General features: G+C 37.3%; 1 protein-coding gene across 18 annotated transcripts in view; it reads left to right on the top strand.

Moving 5' to 3' along the window:
• Window positions 1-18,923, top strand: part of ptprfa (protein tyrosine phosphatase receptor type Fa) — a 212,469-nt gene that overhangs the window by 175,404 nt on the left and 18,142 nt on the right. For 9 of the 18 annotated variants that reach the window (XM_046859609.1, XM_046859531.1, XM_046859548.1 and 6 more), the window contains 7 exons: window positions 2,208-2,289; window positions 3,250-3,465; window positions 8,798-8,952; window positions 10,927-10,938; window positions 11,636-11,748; window positions 12,922-12,954; window positions 14,525-14,622. In XM_046859609.1, the coding sequence (XP_046715565.1) occupies window positions 2,208-2,289; window positions 3,250-3,465; window positions 8,798-8,952; window positions 10,927-10,938; window positions 11,636-11,748; window positions 12,922-12,954; window positions 14,525-14,622 (709 nt within the window). The remainder of the gene's footprint in view (window positions 1-2,207; window positions 2,290-3,249; window positions 3,466-8,797; window positions 8,953-10,926; window positions 10,939-11,635; window positions 11,749-12,921; window positions 12,955-14,524; window positions 14,623-18,923) is intronic. The other 9 variants (XM_046859555.1, XM_046859661.1, XM_046859651.1 and 6 more) reach the window with 3 other exon arrangements.

The raw sequence follows: 18,923 nt of genomic DNA, 5'->3' as shown, positions 1-18,923 counted from the left end.
AAAGTTGAACTTTGGATTCATAAAAAATACATTGGAAAAAACTTGAATTTATTAGCTTTTATTGCCATTTCAACCATATATACAGTAGCTGATGCACAAAACAGTACCAACCATATTCACTGATATATTCTGTATGGGAGAAAGTTAATTTGTTATTAAAGCTACTGTATATAAATGTATTCCTGGGCAAAATGGAAATTAGTTTGTAGCAGATTTTAAATTCAGTGATGGTTGATTAGATTTTGTACGCATGTGTATATGTTGATAAATTCCTTTGACCAATAAAGTAGATTTACATTGAGAGATGATCACAAAACCCCAAGCCCAGTTTTAAAACTGACAATGGTAAAAAAAAACCTGAACCTTTTAGTAATGCAGCTCAGCCATCAGTGTTTTGTCTACTGTAGACACATACTGACTCTTCCTCCTTTCATAAGGTTCATAGGGGGCCATTTTTAAGAAATGTGTACTTGTAATCGAAATACAGTTACAATAAAAGTTTAGTTAGAGGCTCACATTAGAGCAGTAAGTCACTGCGTATGTAAAGAAACACAAACCCAGGAGTTCTCCTAAGATACAGTGGTGGTGGTTGTTTTTTTGTTTGTTTGTTTTTTTAGTTCTCGGAAACTGATCGAATCTTCATGAATCACATTTTTTGGCTAACTGCACCTGCGAACGCTTTGAAAATGAATTTGTTCATATTCAGTTTGGTAAATGAGGCTCCTTGAGTTCTAGAAAAAAATAATTTATGATGATATTCTCTAAATCCAGAGCAATGTGACTAACAGCTAAAAATAATACAGCACTGACAAGAACTTACATTGACCCCACACACACACAAAAGTATAAAGTAAACATCAATTAGATTTGTAGTTTCTGCAACAATAGAGTGGAGTGACGCAAACCTCCAGGCCTGATGGCAAAAAACTCTGGAACTGACTCTTGATTCATAGGATTCATAGCCATCTAGATGCAAGGAGGAGAGATGTAAATCTCATACCGGCGTCAGTTAGCTCTCTGTATCATGTTTACTGTCTCTGGGATTCAGAAAATTTTGTAGGCAAGATGAGTGTATGCTTTCACTGCAGTTAGATATTGCTTAAGTGTATAATACTGTCCACTACTGGGTCATCCATAAAGCATCCTTCTTTTCTTTCACTTGTAATTGTTCTGTGCTTGTCCCAAGCTTTTAAACAGGTCTCTCACCATCAGTTTTGCAACGTCTGCTCAGAAGCCTCTTGTCTAGGGCAGTGTAAGGGATTTGAGATAATGCAGTGGTTTGGACACTGAGAGACGACAGCAGAATCTAAAACAACCTGACTTGTTTGTGGCTCGCGAAGCCGGGGCCGTATAACCCCCTTGTGATCCGAAGGACATGTACAGAATCACAAAATGGAAGCATAAAAATGTTTTTCAGCTATAAATATGGAAATGGACAGGATGTGGATCATAGCTCAGCTCATCCAGTCTTTGGTAAAATCCAAAAGTGCAGAGAGAAAAAAAATCATACAGATTTCCTATTGCTGAATTATCCATTGATTATTTTACAACTCCTAGTGCTAAATTAAAGTTGTATTTAAAGTGCATTTACTGTCCTCACTATTGATCAGACAGAAGTACCCTGATGCTGTTTGTTATGCGGGTTCGGGAACAAACAAAAGTGTTACTAATGCAAAAGCTAGAGTAAATGAGCAGAGCTCTTTTTTTATTATTATTCTAATGGTAATTCGTTAAATATTAGCTTCTGCTCAGAAAGTCAGAAAGGTAGCAAAACGAATGCAGAGTGCATGAAATAGCCAGACCCAATCTCTTACAAATGCAAAATCAATAAATCTAGTTTGGTAGCTCGGGCTGTAAAATGGCATGTAATTTTTATTCAGGTGTAGCTGCTGTAGGCAGCAGAATTACACACACACACACACACACACACACACACACACACACACAAACAAGAAAGAAAAAAGAGAGACTGGTTCTCAGGCTCAGTGCTAGATTTTGAGTAATAGAGGCCATTTAATTGTTTTTTTCCTGCTCTATAACATTACTAAGCTCATAAACAGAATTTAATTACTTAGATACCAACTTTAGATAAAACCTAAAAAATCACTTGGTGTATCTTTTGCTTTCTTGAATGAATCGTAGCGGCGCTTCCTTCACCAGGCTTGGCTGTTTACATTGGTGTGTATGCTGATGTGTGTGTCCTGCAGGTGGTACTACATAGTGGTGGTGCCTATGAGTCAAGCTACAATGCACCAATGGGAAAGTCCAGAGGACATCAACCTGGATGAGGTGTGTGAGCACAGCTTCGTTTCGAAGTGTGTTAATTTATAGCTGATTTTGTATGTGTGTATGTAGCAAAATAGATGAAAAGACTATTTGTCGACATTAAAAAGCAGTCTGTTGGTCTTTATTACACTCTCTCTCTCTCTCTGTATTTGTCTGCATGCTTTTCTCTCTGTCTCTCTTGGTCTCATTAAAAACGTAGGACCAGTGGTTCAAGAAACCCTGTAGTATTCAGCACTTTGATAAACATGCCTCTTTAACAAATTTCCTTTATTTCCTTTGTGCTGATCGTATAACTTTCTGTTCTGACTACAGGCTTTCTCCTCACTCTTCTTGTCACTACAGAACACTTTGTTTTTATTTCATTTATGTCATTAATTCAGACAGTTTGGAGCTTGTACACAGTGTTGTTGTTTTTTTTCTCTCTCCTGAGCTCGCCTTCTCTCTGAGCTATGCTATCCAGGGGTTTTTGAATATAAACGAGTGTCAGGCTTGTGAGATAAATGTGGCATGATTGCATGCAGGGCTTCGGCTGCGCCTATATCATGGCTGCTTTCCAGGAGCACGACTGTGTACAACACACACATTTACACACATAAATTTTGTGTAACTTCCGTGTTTGGCCATGGGTAAAGTATTAGACATAAAACACTGGGCTGCCTCATTACAATAGACTTACAATATATGCTTATGTTGGAGGTGTGAGCTGAGATAAATCATTTATTATGCTGCTGAGATCCCATTTATTTTGTTAAGGAATGAAAAGGGGGAAGATGCAAAAAGCAAGAGGCTTAGGAACCAGAGTTATTAATAGTGTGTTTACACGTTTTCCGGTGTGTGACTTTATGTAATTTTGTGTCCGTGTATATAATGTCTGGTCATTTTTTTTTTTGTACACCTGCCTTTGTATTTCTGTCTCTGGAAGATCTGGATATGTACATAGAGCAATTTTTGTGTGTGTGGTAGTTGTTGGAAGCTGGGGTAGATTCCACCGTGATGAAGAGGAAGAGGAGGCAGACTGACGACTCCCTGAAGCCATACATCGCCGCTAGGCTGCACACATTGCCCGAGAGCTTCATCCTCGGAGACGAGCAGCACTACAGCGGCTTCTACAACAGAGCACTGCTCTCTCAGATCCAGTACCGCGCCTTCATCATGGCTGCTCTCCGGGAACAAGACTCCGTACGACCCACACCCATACAAACACACACACTCACACACACACACATGGTGTTGAAGCCACATTGGTGGCGATTTTAGTGAAAAGGCATGCATTAGTCACTCAGTGGGATGCCTCTCCATCAGATAGAGCAGATGAAATCGATCAGCGTGAATGCTCTCCTCGGAGAAAATCGCTCAGGGCTTTCAGCTGCCATCACTCAGAGCTTCTGTCTCGAGGCAGGGGTTAGAGAGTGTTAGGGAGATTTACGTTACCATCCTTAAGTGTTTGGGACATTTTTGGGTTAGACAAAATTATTATTTTTGGCAGATAGGTAGACCCACGTTTATGCAGGACCCAGCAGCTGTGATGTTAGCATATAATTAGGCGACTGTTAGTCCAGAAAAAGAATAACACAACCCCGGGTTTAATCTGGCAGTGGTCTGATGACTAACATTATTTTGTGTTTAGCCCAACTTGAAGCTAATCAGAGGTGGCAAAAGTACACACATCCTTCACTTAATTAGAAGTACAGATACGCATGTTTTAAAATATTCGGATAAAAGTTAAAGTACTGACTATACTTTTTACTCAAGTTAAATTAAAGAAGTTTGGGCTCTGTCATATTAATATTAGGGTTGTCAAGCGATTCAAATTTTTAATTGTGATTAATCGTGAGTTAACCCACGATTGATCGCAACTTAATCTCACATTATTATCTGTTCTAAATGTAGCTTTTATTAACACTAACACTAAATGTACCTCAAATTCACTTTAAGTTTTAAAATATTCTTGTAAATGTTTAAGTAATAATAGTTTTTTAAATGACGTAAATCATCAGGACACCAAACGAAACCCTTGCTTTGTTTCCACACGGACAGTTAATGAGGTGATACTAAAGATGTACCTCTTCTAATTTTCATACCGATTACATAATCAGGGAATATTTGTTTTCAACTATTGCAAATAAGACATTTTGAGCTTTCTATTCATATATTTATTTTCTGTTTAATTAATTATTATTTTTATATCTGAGTAAAGAAATGGCATTTGAAAAAATGTGTGTCCCACTGAAAGTTTTAATTTAATCTCTTTTATATATACTTATTTATATTTTGAACAAAAAATGGTCAAGCAGAAATGTGCGCTACACTAATCGCACGTTAGTAAAATTAGTGCCGTCAAAATGAATTTGCCTTAACGCGTTATTAATGAGTTGATTTTGACAGCCCTAATTAATATATCTAGAAGTTTGTCATTTCACCAAATAGATTAAAAGTAAACTACTGAGCCTGTTTTAAAAATGTAAGAAGTCGAAAGTTTAGATATTTTTGTAAAAAATGTAATGAGTGAAAGTTAAAAGTTGTCTGAAAAATAAATAGTGAAGTAAAGTACTGATACCAGAAGACTCTACTTAAATACAGTAATGAGGTATTTGTACTTAATTACTTCCCACCACTAAAGCTGATTTAAGCCTAGTGTTAGGCCATGGAGCAGCCTGAATACAGCGTTAATCTGATAGTGGTCTGAATAGTGGTAGGCGCAGTGGTTTGCATTAGTATTAGACTGTTTAAAGCCCAATTTTAGTCTGACAGTAGTCTAACAGAAGTCTATTAGACTGACATTAGTCTTACATTAGTCCAACCTTAGCGTGACATTAAGAAGACATTAGGCTAACATTTGGTTGACGTTAAACTTCAACATTAGCCTGACATTAGTCTAACGCTGGTCTCACGTTACAGACATTACTAAGGATTTAGCAACTAATCCAAGGTTTTTCCTGCTTTACATCCAGGGATAGGCCTCAGGATACTCAGTGACCCTAAGTACTGTATAAAGCTGTTACTAATAACCAGTGAGTAATCTGAAGTCTGCCCAACGTTAGTCTAACACTGATCCAGCATTAGTCTAACATTTTTCTGGCATTTGCCAAACATTATTCTCACATTAAGCTGATATTAGTCTTACATGAGCCAAATGTTGGACTAACTGCAAATGCTGCCTGTGATTTTGCCCAGCATTAGCCTAGCAATAGCGTCAGCATTCGTCTGCCATCGGTCTAATATTATTCCGATGTTATTTTAAAGAGTCATTATTTCAAAGTTAGTGCCAATGTTAGCAGCACAGCTGGAACAGAGTGCTATTTAAAGGCCTGCTGTCTAATGGGCTATCTGAGGGCGCACAAAGCCTCCATGCATGTGGATGTTTAAAGGGAATTGCACCCAGCAAATTGATCCACTTAATTTTATGTGACGCATGGATCAACATGACTCGTAACAAACAAATTTATCAAGGTGAAAATAAAATGCCGCCTCCTGGGCAGGCTCAGACTCAGTTTTTGACAGAACATAGTGCATGATGGCTTCTTAATGACTACTGCAGCCAAGTGAAGGACTGGATTTTACTGTGTCTCCCTGTGCTCTGCATATTAATGCAGTAATATACACGAATAAAAAGAAAAATATATTTGATATATATATATTTTTGTTGTTGTTTGTGGACACCCTGGTCATTAAGTATGGTATGGTTTCAAATTTAGTCCCAATTTGCTCGTATAATTCCCTCCACTCTTCTGGGAAGGTGTTCCACTAGAGTGCTTGTGGACATTTGTGTTCATCAGCCACAAGAGTGTAAAGTCAGGTACTGATGTAGGGTGAGGAGGTCTGGGGTCTTGTCAGTGTTTCAATTTATCCCAAAGGTGTTCACTAGGCTTGAGATTAGAGTTCTGTTGCAGGCTATTCAAGAGCTTCCTCTCCAAACCATGCAAACCGTATCTTCATGGAGCTCTCTTTGTGTCTTTGGACATTGCCATGCTGAAACAGGTTTGGGTTTTTCGAGTTCAGGTGAACGCAAAATGTTATTATACCGCATCCAAAGAAATTGTGGTAACAGTTTGGTGAAGAACCACATATGGCAGGAAAGTCAGGTGTCCTAATACTTTTGTCCGTATAGTGTATATATACACACAATAATGGATAATGGAGGGTGAGTAATGTAGTGAGAGAGTAGGGTTTTGTGATAAAAACTATAGCTGGGGTTCCTTTTTCTGGCTTTTACACTCTCCACATTATCTAGCTATATTTAGTATTTTATTTATGCAGTTATTACCAATTATTTATTTATACGGCTAGAAGAAGCCTACAATGTAAAGCTAATCGCTTGGCTATGTTGTTTTTTATATTGTGTGGAGATACAGTAGTTGGTAATAAAAATACCAGCCACCATACTGGCAAAGGATTGGATGATCATTTTCATTTTAAACTCATTGCTAATGGAGTGTTTACACGTACATAGTTTTTGTGAAAATGACCAATACTATGGTATCAAGACTCAGACCTAAGGTACTGATATAATATTGACAAAAAAGAATTGGGTGCATCCCTGTTTAAGACCTATTGGATATAGAAACATTAACATATAGATGTTTGGTAAAGCGCACAGCAATCTTCTGCAGTGCTGCTCAGTTTGTGTTTCTATGAAAAGCTCTTAATGGAGGAGGGGGGAGGAACTTATCCGTCTGTCACTCTCTCTCTCTCTCTCTCTCTCTCTCTCTCTCTCTCTTATTTCTCCCTCACTCACTCTCAGTAAATCGCCCCAGTGCTTAAAGCCTGCAGGCTGCACTCTAATGATTCACATGCCTCTGCAGAGATGGGATTTTTCTAAAGTTATTTTTTGGTTCCTGCTGACGTTTCCAGAGGGAATAGAGAAGGTGTCGCGCTGATGGGATTCATCCACAATGGGTCACTGATGCGTATCCTCCTGTGCTCAGCAGGGTGGAGGAGTCAACGCCGCCCTCGACAAACTCTTTCCCGCTGTTCCTCTCCATCTTTCCCTGCTTCTGAGAGGCGTTTCTAAAGCGATTAGTGTAGAGAGAGTTCACTGGTCGCTCTGCAGCTTTGAAGATTTGCTGGGTTTGACTTCCTTTGCAGAGTAACTCACTGTAATAGAGCTCTTTCAGTATGTGTGTGTTCAGTCAGCAGCTCACAGCTAGCTGCAATTACGGAAAAAGCTTCTAGTTTGTTTTTAGAAAAGAGGGTGCTTCTTCTCTCGTTTGTAATTTTTTGTTGGCCTCTGAAGTTACTTGCAGTAGTTTAACAAGTGGATGGGTTCTAGCCAAAGGTTACATTTCTCTGGCCACCACCACCTACTGAAGCTAAAAGTTTTGGATTAATGTATTAAGACTTAAGAGTTGTAGAACCAACTCTATTGTGCCCACCTACTATAAGAATTGCAATGGCAATTAAATTCATTTAGTTATGGCGAATAAAATAAATAAGCAAAAGCTTATTGTTTCCTCTTTGCCTGATGTGCAAAGTATACCGAGTTCACTTTTTATAAATAAGACACATTGGTGAATTGCTGGAAACAGACTGCTCTGTACTTTAAGCCTACATGATGCCTAAGCCAAATGTTTTAATTACACTTATAAATTGGAATTAAATCTGTAACTGTAAGTCCGAGACTTTTACCAGCCATTATTTATAATGTACACTATATGGCCAAAAAGGTTTTGAACATCTGACCATCATACCCAGATGTTGATCTTTCCTAAACTGTAACCATAAAATTGCACACAGTTATACCGAATGTCTTTGTATTCTCTGTTCCAGCCTGACAATACCCCACAATGCCATGAAGACATACTGTATCAAGTTTGCTTTAGAAGTAATGGCATGGCCTGCACAGATTCTGACCTCATACTCCTCTGAACCCCTTTGGGATGAACCAGAATGCTGATTGAATCCCAGGTCTTCTTACCTGAGATCAGTACCTGACCTCACTAATGTTCTTTTGCTGAATGAGCAAATCCCCACAGCCATGCTCTATAACCTTGTGGAATGCTTTGCCAGAAGAATGGAGGTCATCGTAACGGAGTGGGACTAAGCCCTTTTTATACCGGACCATAAGAACACTATGTCCAGCACACACATTATAAACTTTAAAATGGACGAGAGCCCCTTCTCTACAGGTTTTACTTTGCTGTTAATCTTAGGAGAGTGATTTATAATAGTGATATAAAACTGAGGCACATCCAGTGTTTCACTCTGGAAAATATCCTTAAATTAAAACTGAAATATCACATTTACTTGCATTCATTGTTGTTGACTCTCTAATGCTAACTGATATTGATGAAGTAGGTACACTGGGTATTATTGTCTTTCCTGATTTCAGTGGGAAAGAACACAATGTTCTTGAGTTAGTATTGAAAAGCGAAGTGAAATTGTGTTCAATAATATAACCATAAAATTAGACCTGGTATTATGTGGATTCATTCAGTTGTTACTGTATTAGAAATTATGGTGGTCTTTCTAAAAAAATTCTAAAATGTGTGTATGTGTGTGTGTATGTGTGTAGAAAACATTTGCTACAAGCCCATTCTCAGACCCCATCATGGTGCAGGTGCACATGTCCCGTCATGCAGAAGATCCGGAGATGCTTTGGGTGATGGGGCCGGTGCTGGCTGTCGTCCTCATCGTCATTATCGTCATTGCCATCCTGCTGTTCAAGAGGTGAGACACACAGGTCCCTCACCCACTTCATTTATCTGTCTCTGTTAACACTTTTCCTGTCTTACTTTGTCTCTGTCTCTTCCGCTTAGTATCTCATTCCCAGCCCGTCTCTCTTTCATTGTAGCAATTCCTGCCTGTCTGTCATGCTTTTTCTCCTATTCCCTCGCTCTGCCTCATCTGTGCAGTAATAAATAGCTGGTGTTAAGTTGGTCAGTATCCCAAGACAGGTGTGTTAAGTGTTGTAAGTTGAGTCAGCGCCACACCGTTTCCACTGTAAAGTATAAATAGTCGGTGTCGTTTACAAAAGCGCTGACTTACTCTTACACTGCAGAAGAAGCTGAGTCACACACCCAGCAGTAGACAGGTCCATTAAAGAGGAGTTAAAAATATTGCAGCCATGGGGAGATGGGAGAGTAATGGCACGCATAATTAAACCCATTTCTTCCAGCTCAGCGAATTCAGAATGATACACACTCCAACAATGAAGGGCAAACAAGAAGAAGCTCCTGCATTAGGTGTAACCAAGTTAGAACTGTAAGAGGAGACTAGCATGTTAATGCAAATAAACGTGTAAATAAAGGTCAGAATGCTCAAAGTACATCAGTATTCTCTTTTCATATTTGCACATATTAGCCACAAAATGCTTCACATGAGCCACACTACACTTTAGATTGGTTTTTAAATTGGTCATAAAGCATTCAATATAGTGTCACAAGACACTGTGTTCTATTGGAAACAATACCTTTTTATTTTACTCATAATATATTCAATAAGTAATATACTATAACAGTCATTTCTTAATCACACTGCACATTTTAACAGTTATCTTATATTAATCACAATATACTCTATAACAGTTATATCTCTCATTAATCGCAATACACTATACCGGTCATATCTCATATTAATCACAATACACTCGACTAGTCACACCTCACATTAATCACAATGCACTCTATAACGGTCATATCTCCTATTAATCACAATACATTCTATTAGTCACATCTAATATTAATTACAATGCATTCTACTAGTCTAATTTTACATTAATCACAATACACTCCAAGTCATATCTCATATTAATCAAAATACACTCTCTACTAGTCACAATGAGTGACTTTCTTTTGTAAGGGGTGTGTGTTTTTTTTATTTTTTTAAGTTGTCTGTTTTAGACAAGTGCAGATTTATATATAAGGATCTCATACCTTTTATGGATTTTTATTTTAATAAAAATGTAATCAAATAAGAAAAATATTTGATTATCCTTCAAAATTCACATGCAAAACAATACAATGCAATAATGTCCTTGAAAATGAGTAGTAATCATAGTATACTAACACATTAAGGGAATGGTAATAAAAGGTAGCTGATTTTATTGTTATTTTTTAAACAAATATATAAAAGTAAATGGAACAAAACCAGGTACAGAAGAAGCTAGGGAGACATTGTTGTTAAGTTAGCGACATGACTGCATAGTGGGAAAATTTTGACAATTAAGCAAGCTTGAAAAGCTTTTTCCACTGATATTTGTATTCATATTGATATAATTGTGTTATCTTGTTTGAAGGGTATAGTGTACTTGTGTAAGGCCGATTGTTCTGAACAAAATGTTAGTTGTGAGGTGTTAAGCCCATACTGTAAAGTTCAATGCATTAGAAGTGTTGTGGTTGTAATCCCTTGTACTGCGGTCAACATACTAACACTGTTGGCCTGAGGTCTATAGCAGATTTTGCATATCTACTGTAATGGAGCAGTGTTGTGGCTATATGTTCTGGGACCTTTTTCCTGTTGTGATCTACCTACTAAATTACACAAAGCAGTTACTTTTGCAATCTATATTAGTCACAAGAAAGTTTATACTTGTCACAACACACTATAGTGGTCCTGGAAGAGGGCAGGACTGTTTGCTTGTGGGCGACACTGTATATCTGTCTATCTGATGTCTTCCTTTTGTTCTTTGCTACATGGCTACAGCAAACAGGAGAGGTAAGTCTCTCTCTCTCTCTCTCTCTCTCTCTCTCTCTCTCTCTCTCTCTCTCTCTCTCTCACCTGCACTCTCTCTATCTACTCCAGCATGTCTCATTCATTTCCCCAATCTATCACTCCTTGTTTCTCTCAGACCTCCTCATTTTACTCACTCTTCTACTCACCCATTCACTCACTCACTCAATTCCCTTTTTCCCCCCTAATTTATCCAGTTTCTATAAACCCCTTACTCTTCTCTCTCACCTCTTCAGTCTTATGTATGTTTCCATTCTGTCATTCCTCCACCATTTCATTCTTCAATCCTCCCATTGTCCAATTTCTTCCCCATCCTCAAACTGATCCATGTCTTTCCTCTAGTGTCTTTCTTACCTGCTGCCTGAAGTCTCTCCTTTCCCACTCATCCACTCTCTCACAGACACATCTTCATACATGCATATCAGTACACATGAGTTTATATATATGTGGTAATATGTACTTTATATGCATTGTTTGTCTTTGTGTGTTTGCAAATAGTTTTTTTTTTTGTTTGTTTATACACTGCTGTACACTGGTTGTGTAGGGGTGTATATGAAATGGTAAAATGATATGCATAGCTCTACGTATTTGTTTTTCTAATGGCACAAAGTGTGTCGCCAGTGTGTGGTGGTGTGCTGTAATTAGTCCCCTTGCTGTGGCATGTGTGTGTGTCTGTGTGTAGGAAGCGAGCATCTCCCTCAGTGAAGGATGAACACACAGCCGGAGTGAAGGACCATCTGCTGGCCCACTCGTCTGATCCCGTCGAGATGAGAAGACTAAACTACCAAACACAGGGTACTGCAATGTGCATACACACATGCACATACACAAATATACACACTTTGATATGGATAAACAGACTTGACTTAGATGAGTTTCATCACCCATATGTACATACAGACATATTGTGTAAATATAGCCTAAAGATGCACATGTTGGAACCTTTTGGTACTGTATATGATGCTTCTTTAGGACAAAAAATTAACTTTCTTAAAAAATGTATTTAATCTAACAAGCTAATGTAGCTAGCCTAATGCAGAGATAACAACCTAGCTAACTTCGGTAATAATTCAAGATTCTTCACAGAGCCACTTGAAATGGCTCACTTCACTTGTATTAAACAGGATCTGCAGGGTTTGGAGTGGGTTTACATTGCATGCATTACAAGCATGTTCTTTTTCAATACAGACAATAAGCATTAGTATCGGGGGACAAAGAAAGTACAGGTTCAAAATCCTGAATATGTGATATTGATGATGTCGACTGCTTTGGAACGTGGACCTTCTGGTCATTACATTTTAATTTTAAAAAGAGAATATGAAAAATAAAAAAAAAAGTCAATTTTTTTCTTTTTTTGGTAACATTCCAGAAGCAAGCTACGCAAAAGCAAGTCATTTCGAGTTTCTTTGTGGATGCACAGAAAAGAAAATCAAAGGGACAACTAAAACAGATTCTCTTTTTAAAATGAAAATCAAATGACCAGAAGGTACATGGACCTGCTTTTAACAAAAGCACAGATTTTCCCCCATGCCTAATTCTCATCGGATTTGATCTAACATAGGGCTAGGGTTTTGCGCGCAAAAAAAAAAAAAAAAAACACCAAGAAACTCTGAAATTTGTGTAAATATTTCAAGGATTCTACATGTTATTCAGGTTGTCAACAATATCATTTATAATGAAAGTGCAAAATAGAAGCATTTCCATAATTAGCCATAGACTTGTGTATGTTTAATTTACACACAAATCAAAGCTCATTAGGAAAGGACCGTGTGAAATCATAAAATGCATCCTGAACTGAGCTTGATACCGATCGTACGGATTTCATCTCTTAGACCACGGAATGCTGAGTATCTCTTCCTCATCTTTCTCTCTTTTTTTTTTTCTTACTCCACCCCTTATTCTAAATCTCAGCAGTGTGTGGGGATCTTTATGGCTGTTACATTTCCTTCCCCCGTCTTTTCTCTGCAGGTTCCAGTGACCCAAGTTGTCCAGACACTCCAAGTTAGTGTCCATCCGTCCTTCCACATTTGTCTCATGCGGTGTTTCAGTATAATTTTTAACATTCTCTCATTAACTTCCCCCTGCACTTCTCCCCGCTTAAATCCCTGAGGCCACTTTTATTACTTGTAAGATGATGGATCGAGTCAGCTCTCGTGTAGCAGAAGAGACTACTGTCATCTGATGCAATAAATAAATATATAATTGTAATCAGTTTATAAATAATGAATAATAATAATTATAGCTATTTATATCTATATATTTACTTCAATTTTATTGATTTATATTTGAGAAGCTATTATACAAAGTTTTTTTTATTTCAAGCGTTTACCCTCAGGTCTTTCTATTATATTACGAAATGAATGCCAACTCCTTATAGCTTTCAGAAAAACTGCTGGAAATGTTAAAATCAATAAAACTTGAATAATGAGCCAGATGTAAAGAGTACACTGAAGAACAAAAAGAATGTTAATGCATCATATGTGTAAACTGGAATAATAAATTTATTTACTGTTAGGGAAACTGGACGAAACTAAAATAAATGACATTACTTCACTAGCTAATTAGCACCCTAGCTGGAAAACCAGCTAACAGGTGAGCAAACTGATATTACCTATTAAACAGCTTTAGGGAAAACATATATAGTGTTATCATAGCTACGCATTAGGTTCCTTCTTTATATTGCCAGCTAATTGCCAAAACCATTTTATGCACTATAAGTGGTTTGTGAGCTGGTTAGCATCTTGATACTAAAGTTATGAAGTAACCAGACTTTGCAAATGGACAAGGAAATCAGTTTTTATGCTAGTTGATTTTGTGGGCTATTTAGCAAACCATGCATTAGCAATATAATCGGTTAGCTTGCTTGTTGATGAATATACAGACCATGCAAATAGAACGGATAAAATGATATCGCAACACATCGTTCTTATAGCTGGGTGTTAGCTGCTACAAGTCAGCTACACACCCACTCCACCTCTAGTGATGTTTTGCAGGGACTTTTTTTGACAATGTTGACTTTAAGTGTAGAGGGAAAGTGGGTAAGGGTATGTTGAAAACTGTATTGGAACACCGACTTACACTTCACTGTCCTAATTTTTCAGACTTTCTCTTTCGCTGGCTCATCATTTGGGCTTCATGTTGTGCCACCTTACTAGCTGAAGCTTTCTTCATCTTGCATATCATTTGCACAGTGTTTGCTTGGATGGGATGCAAATGGGTATGGTCTGTAGGTTAAAACCAGTCCATAATCTTTTCAGAGTGGAAAAATAGTTTAGATTCCAACCACTCAATAAGTATGCATGCTCTCTCTCTCTCTCTCTCTCTCTCTCTCTCTCTCTCTCTCTCTCTCTCTCTATCTATCTATCTATCTATCTATCTACCTTCATGCTTTCACAGGAATCATGCTCTTGTTGCCTTCATCTCTTTGATGAAGTGTGCTTCTGGTTTCAGAGTGTGTGTGTGTGTGTGTGTGTGTGTGTGACTTTGCTAACCACCATAAAACATTGCAGGTGATTACAGATTGCTCATTTGACTGAACCCTCATAATTCCATTTTTTGTCATGTCCTGTAGGGATGAGAGAGCACCCGCCCATCCCCGTCTGTGACCTGGCCGAACATAATGAGCGACTCAAAGCCAATGACAACCTCTGCTTCTCTCAGGAATATGAGGTATGGCCTTAAATGCAAATCCAAACTTTTACGATTTCCTCTGAATTTTTCAATCATATACCCTATAGACAATGATTATTATAAGAAAATGTAATCCTGAAGAGCCCAATAATTCCTCTGTAACACCCAGGCTGAACAAAACCAGAATTTCTTTATTACATTTATCCATTGTGGAAGCCACTGAGGGATGTAGTCACATTAATGTGCTTCAAATGGCAGCTTAATGCAGTGTTTCTTTGTGAAGATAAAACGGAACATCTGTAGAAGAAGGGTTTGTTTGTATTAAAGGTTCCGTCTCTGCAGACTGACAGTGCTGTACAGACAGGGGAAAGACCTCCAAATGCAAGTCACAAAGGGAATAAGACTGATATTGTCATGGGGGCTCAAAGTGAGTTTTTAAAAGAATAAAAGCACAATTTTCTATCTACATCTCGAATAGTAATATATCGAAAGTAAAATAGCTTTGTGATAATGACTGAGACCTAGTAAGAGCAATAATAGAATGGCAAATATAATAAAGAGGAATTCAGAGACTACTTAATTAATTTTAGATTAATGACGTAAGCTGGTCAACTAGGTAGAGATTTTTTATTATTATTATTATTTTTTTTTAATTTAAGCAAGTATTAAAGGAAACCAATTACCAACCAACTTTCTGTCCAGCAATTTTATCAAGTGTATGCAAAAAAATCTATTTGCACTCTAACGGTATTAAATAAGCCCACATAAATAGGAGGGAGCTGCTGTATATTAAAAAAGCACCTGCATGATTCTATCATGTTACTTTACAAGAAAAAGGCTTTAAAAGGTGACTGATAACATTTTGGTAGTGTATTTATTTTAAAAGTGCTTTTTCCCCTCTCACTTCATCTCTCTTGTTCTCTCAATCTCTATGTTCATTTATTTTCAGCAAATGCTTTATTACAGTCAGTGTTACTGTGTATTTGAAGCCTATCCTGAAAACACAAGGCTATAGATATATAGGGGATACACACACACACACACACACACACACACACACACACACACACCTTGTGGCCAATACAGTTGGGAAGTTGGGAATTCTATATATTATTCAAACACACAAAATATATAGCTTTGTAGAATAGAAATAGTCAGTAATAGTATGAATTTGCTCAGTAATTTATTCCCCTTAAATTGTGTCTTAAAGCTTTGAGCACCCTCTTCCAGTCTTCTTCTGCTTCTTCATCTTCTTTTTTCTCATATGTAATTTTTTATTAATCTTAGATTTCAAATGGCTCTCGATCTTCAAATATTTGCAAATTCAAACTTTTAATTGAAACTGCCAAAATCGTTGACGTGACTGGCCTTGAGCAGAGTCACTGCCTCTCGTAAAGAAATGTAATACATCTCTCGACAAGAGGATTATAAGGAATATAAAGTAAGGTATATAAATTTGTTTTGATAGGACATTAAGTTTTATTGACAATAGCTTATTGTAAACAACAGTCTACGGCTACCGATGCATATAGTATAAAGAGCTGTCAATAAAATTCGCTCATTCTGCCTGTTTAAAGGAATATTTAAAAAAAACTACATTTTTTTGGAGTGCGAACCAATGGTCACCTATCATAGTAATCTACTTACATTTATAATAGATTATTATTATTAGTGTACTAAAATATTACTATTACATTTTTGCTACAACACATAAACCAAATCTAGATTGCTAGTACGACTTGAGGAAGCTAGCTCACTGTATAGACTATAATCAAAAACTAGGTAATTTTACTCTTTAACTACCTAAGATTTAGTTTTGTAAATGATGTACTTTTAAATAAAGGCTTATGTTTATCTTAAACTAAGCTTTTATTCAACATCATTTTACTTATTTTCAACCTTACAGTCTCTATTTGCTTTGAGTAGCTCAGTCAAGGCAACACTAAATTAGAGAAGCGGCAGCCTTGCCCAGGTCCTATTGCCCTGCTGATTCAGTTTATTGTGAAGATTTCTGTTCAAGATAATAGTGTTCGTTCATTTAGAAAGGCTGAAGATGATTTATTAGCATTTTAGCCCACAACCCCCTATAACCTAATGGGCTACCAAGCCTCAAATGGTATAAAAAATAAGGGAGTGTTTATAGTGTTTGTGTGCTTAACTTAAAAAAAACAAAAACGTTTGCTTTACAAAAGTTCTGGAGTGTGCATTTATGAAACACGAGAGCTATTTTAGGTACCGCAATATTACAGGACAAGAATGCTTTCCGAAGATAACGCTGCTACAAGACACAATTTCCTCTCCTTATTGGTTTGGAGACTTCCTGGAATATGCAAGCTTAAAATTAAGGCTCCCAGTGACTCCTATCTGTAGCTCAGTAGGGGGAGATGGGCAGACTGGAACTCACCCCAGTGCAACAAAATCTAAATTATGACCATGGAAAAAAAATTTTGTGTATGTGTGAAGTTTCTAGTTATTCTTTTCTGAGGAAACAGTTTCAATATAAACACTTTATACACAAGGAGTGAAACCTCTAGCCTTCTAATAACCAGCAGAAAGCTATTGCATCCAAGCTCACTGATGAGGCAATTAAAATAAATAATTCATTGTAACACAGGGTTGATACAAATATGGAGGAAACATCCTGTTGGCAAATAGAATAAGGATGCCAGTTGGAGGAAATAAACATTTTCTGAGCCAGCGTGTTATCATTCCTGCCCCCAGTGAGAGGAGAAAAAGAACTGGTGGGAATTTTGACTGAGACCCACAAAATATATTTAACCACTTTTAATAAAGCAGTAGAAAGTAGGTGATATTTAAAAGCCAAATTATGACTCAAGCCAAAGCTTAATCTTAAGTGTTTTGGGATTGGATTGAGTAGACATACAGTTACATTCTATTTTATTTGGATGTTTCTAGCTGCATTACAATACACAATGTTTATTGCCTAAACAAATGCCAAATCTAGGTGTAGCAAGGCCTAAAATGAACCTGAGTAGGTCATTATCATTACAGTATGGTTTCATTAAAGAATCATTTTCCCTTTTCAAATGCATATATTTTTTTTTTTACATGCCACTGAACTTGCTCTCTAAGAGTTTTAATCAGTTCTAGTTCAGTGTTCGTCATTACCATGCAGTTCTAATTGATTGTGTGGTCCATGGCTTTCCTCTAACTATATATACTGGACAGGGAAATGGAAGGAGAGCACCTACTCAGCATGTCTGTTAGGAAGTTTTCAAGCTATTATGCACCATGGCCCAGTGCACTAAGTGGAGAGTTTAAATTTCCTGGTTATGTATGAGTTATTGGATGGGATAACTTTGCTGATGGCACTGTGGTACCTGGTACCTAAAACTATTTTAAAAAAGGGATCTAACATAAATCAACCCTAAATGGTCCATCACTGGCTTTCAGCTTTCTCAACACTGTGTGTGTGTGTGTCTTGCAAGGTCTGCCTCTCTCTCTCTCTCTCTCTCTCTCTTTCTCTGTCTCACGACAGTCACTTAAACCACAAGGAAACAGACACCAGCAATAAGTAGATGTTTTTACTTTTGACAGTTACATTTGTGAAAAAAAGCTAAGGAAGGTGCTCGGAATGACATCTCAGCATTTTTTTGTTTGATCTCTTAAGGACACAAAACAGTAATATAACGGAAGTAGTCATTTTTTCCTATTAGCTAAAATAAGCTTATGCTGATTCAGGATGAGTCAGGGTTTTAAAACTTTATCAGTCACACACTCACCAGGCATAAAAGCATCACAAAATAAATAACGTGTAGCTTTATTTTGCTAGATGGTGGAATTAGGAGTTGGATAAAAGGGTTTGGGGGGAAAAAGAGGTCTTTCCAATGATTGGTAAAGAGACGAGGTGAAGAAATGGAATCTGAAGAGAGTAATAGGAAGGTTGGAGGAATGGATGAATAAGGAATTGAAAGCGATAAAGAAAGGATAAGGGAATGTATGGAGTTTAAACGAATAATGATAGCGAGTGGAGAGATGGAGCAATGTGGAGGTATAAGACCTGAAACAATAGTAAGATGAGGAATGGTAGATAAAGAGAGAAAAGTATAGAAGAATGGACGGATGGAAAGAAATGAAAAGATGAGGAAATTCAGGAAAGAAGTAAGCAAAAGGTTTGAATGAATAGGAAATGAATAAAGAATTCAAGGAAGAAATAATAGAGATTAGCATGATGGAGGGGTAAAAGGATAAAAGATTAAGAAATGGCAACAGGGAGAATAGAGAAATGTAATGTTGGCCAGTGGTGGTAGATTAATGGCTCAATAGGCCAGAAGGTTAGGGACAGGTTAAAGGATGAAAGGATGATGGAATTATGGGAG

The sequence above is a fragment of the Silurus meridionalis genome, chromosome 1 (genome assembly GCF_014805685.1).
Source record: "Silurus meridionalis isolate SWU-2019-XX chromosome 1, ASM1480568v1, whole genome shotgun sequence".
NCBI classification, from domain to species: domain Eukaryota; kingdom Metazoa; phylum Chordata; class Actinopteri; order Siluriformes; family Siluridae; genus Silurus; species Silurus meridionalis.
Note: the sequence above shows the minus strand (reverse complement) of the source record. Positions and strands in the feature narration are given on the sequence as shown.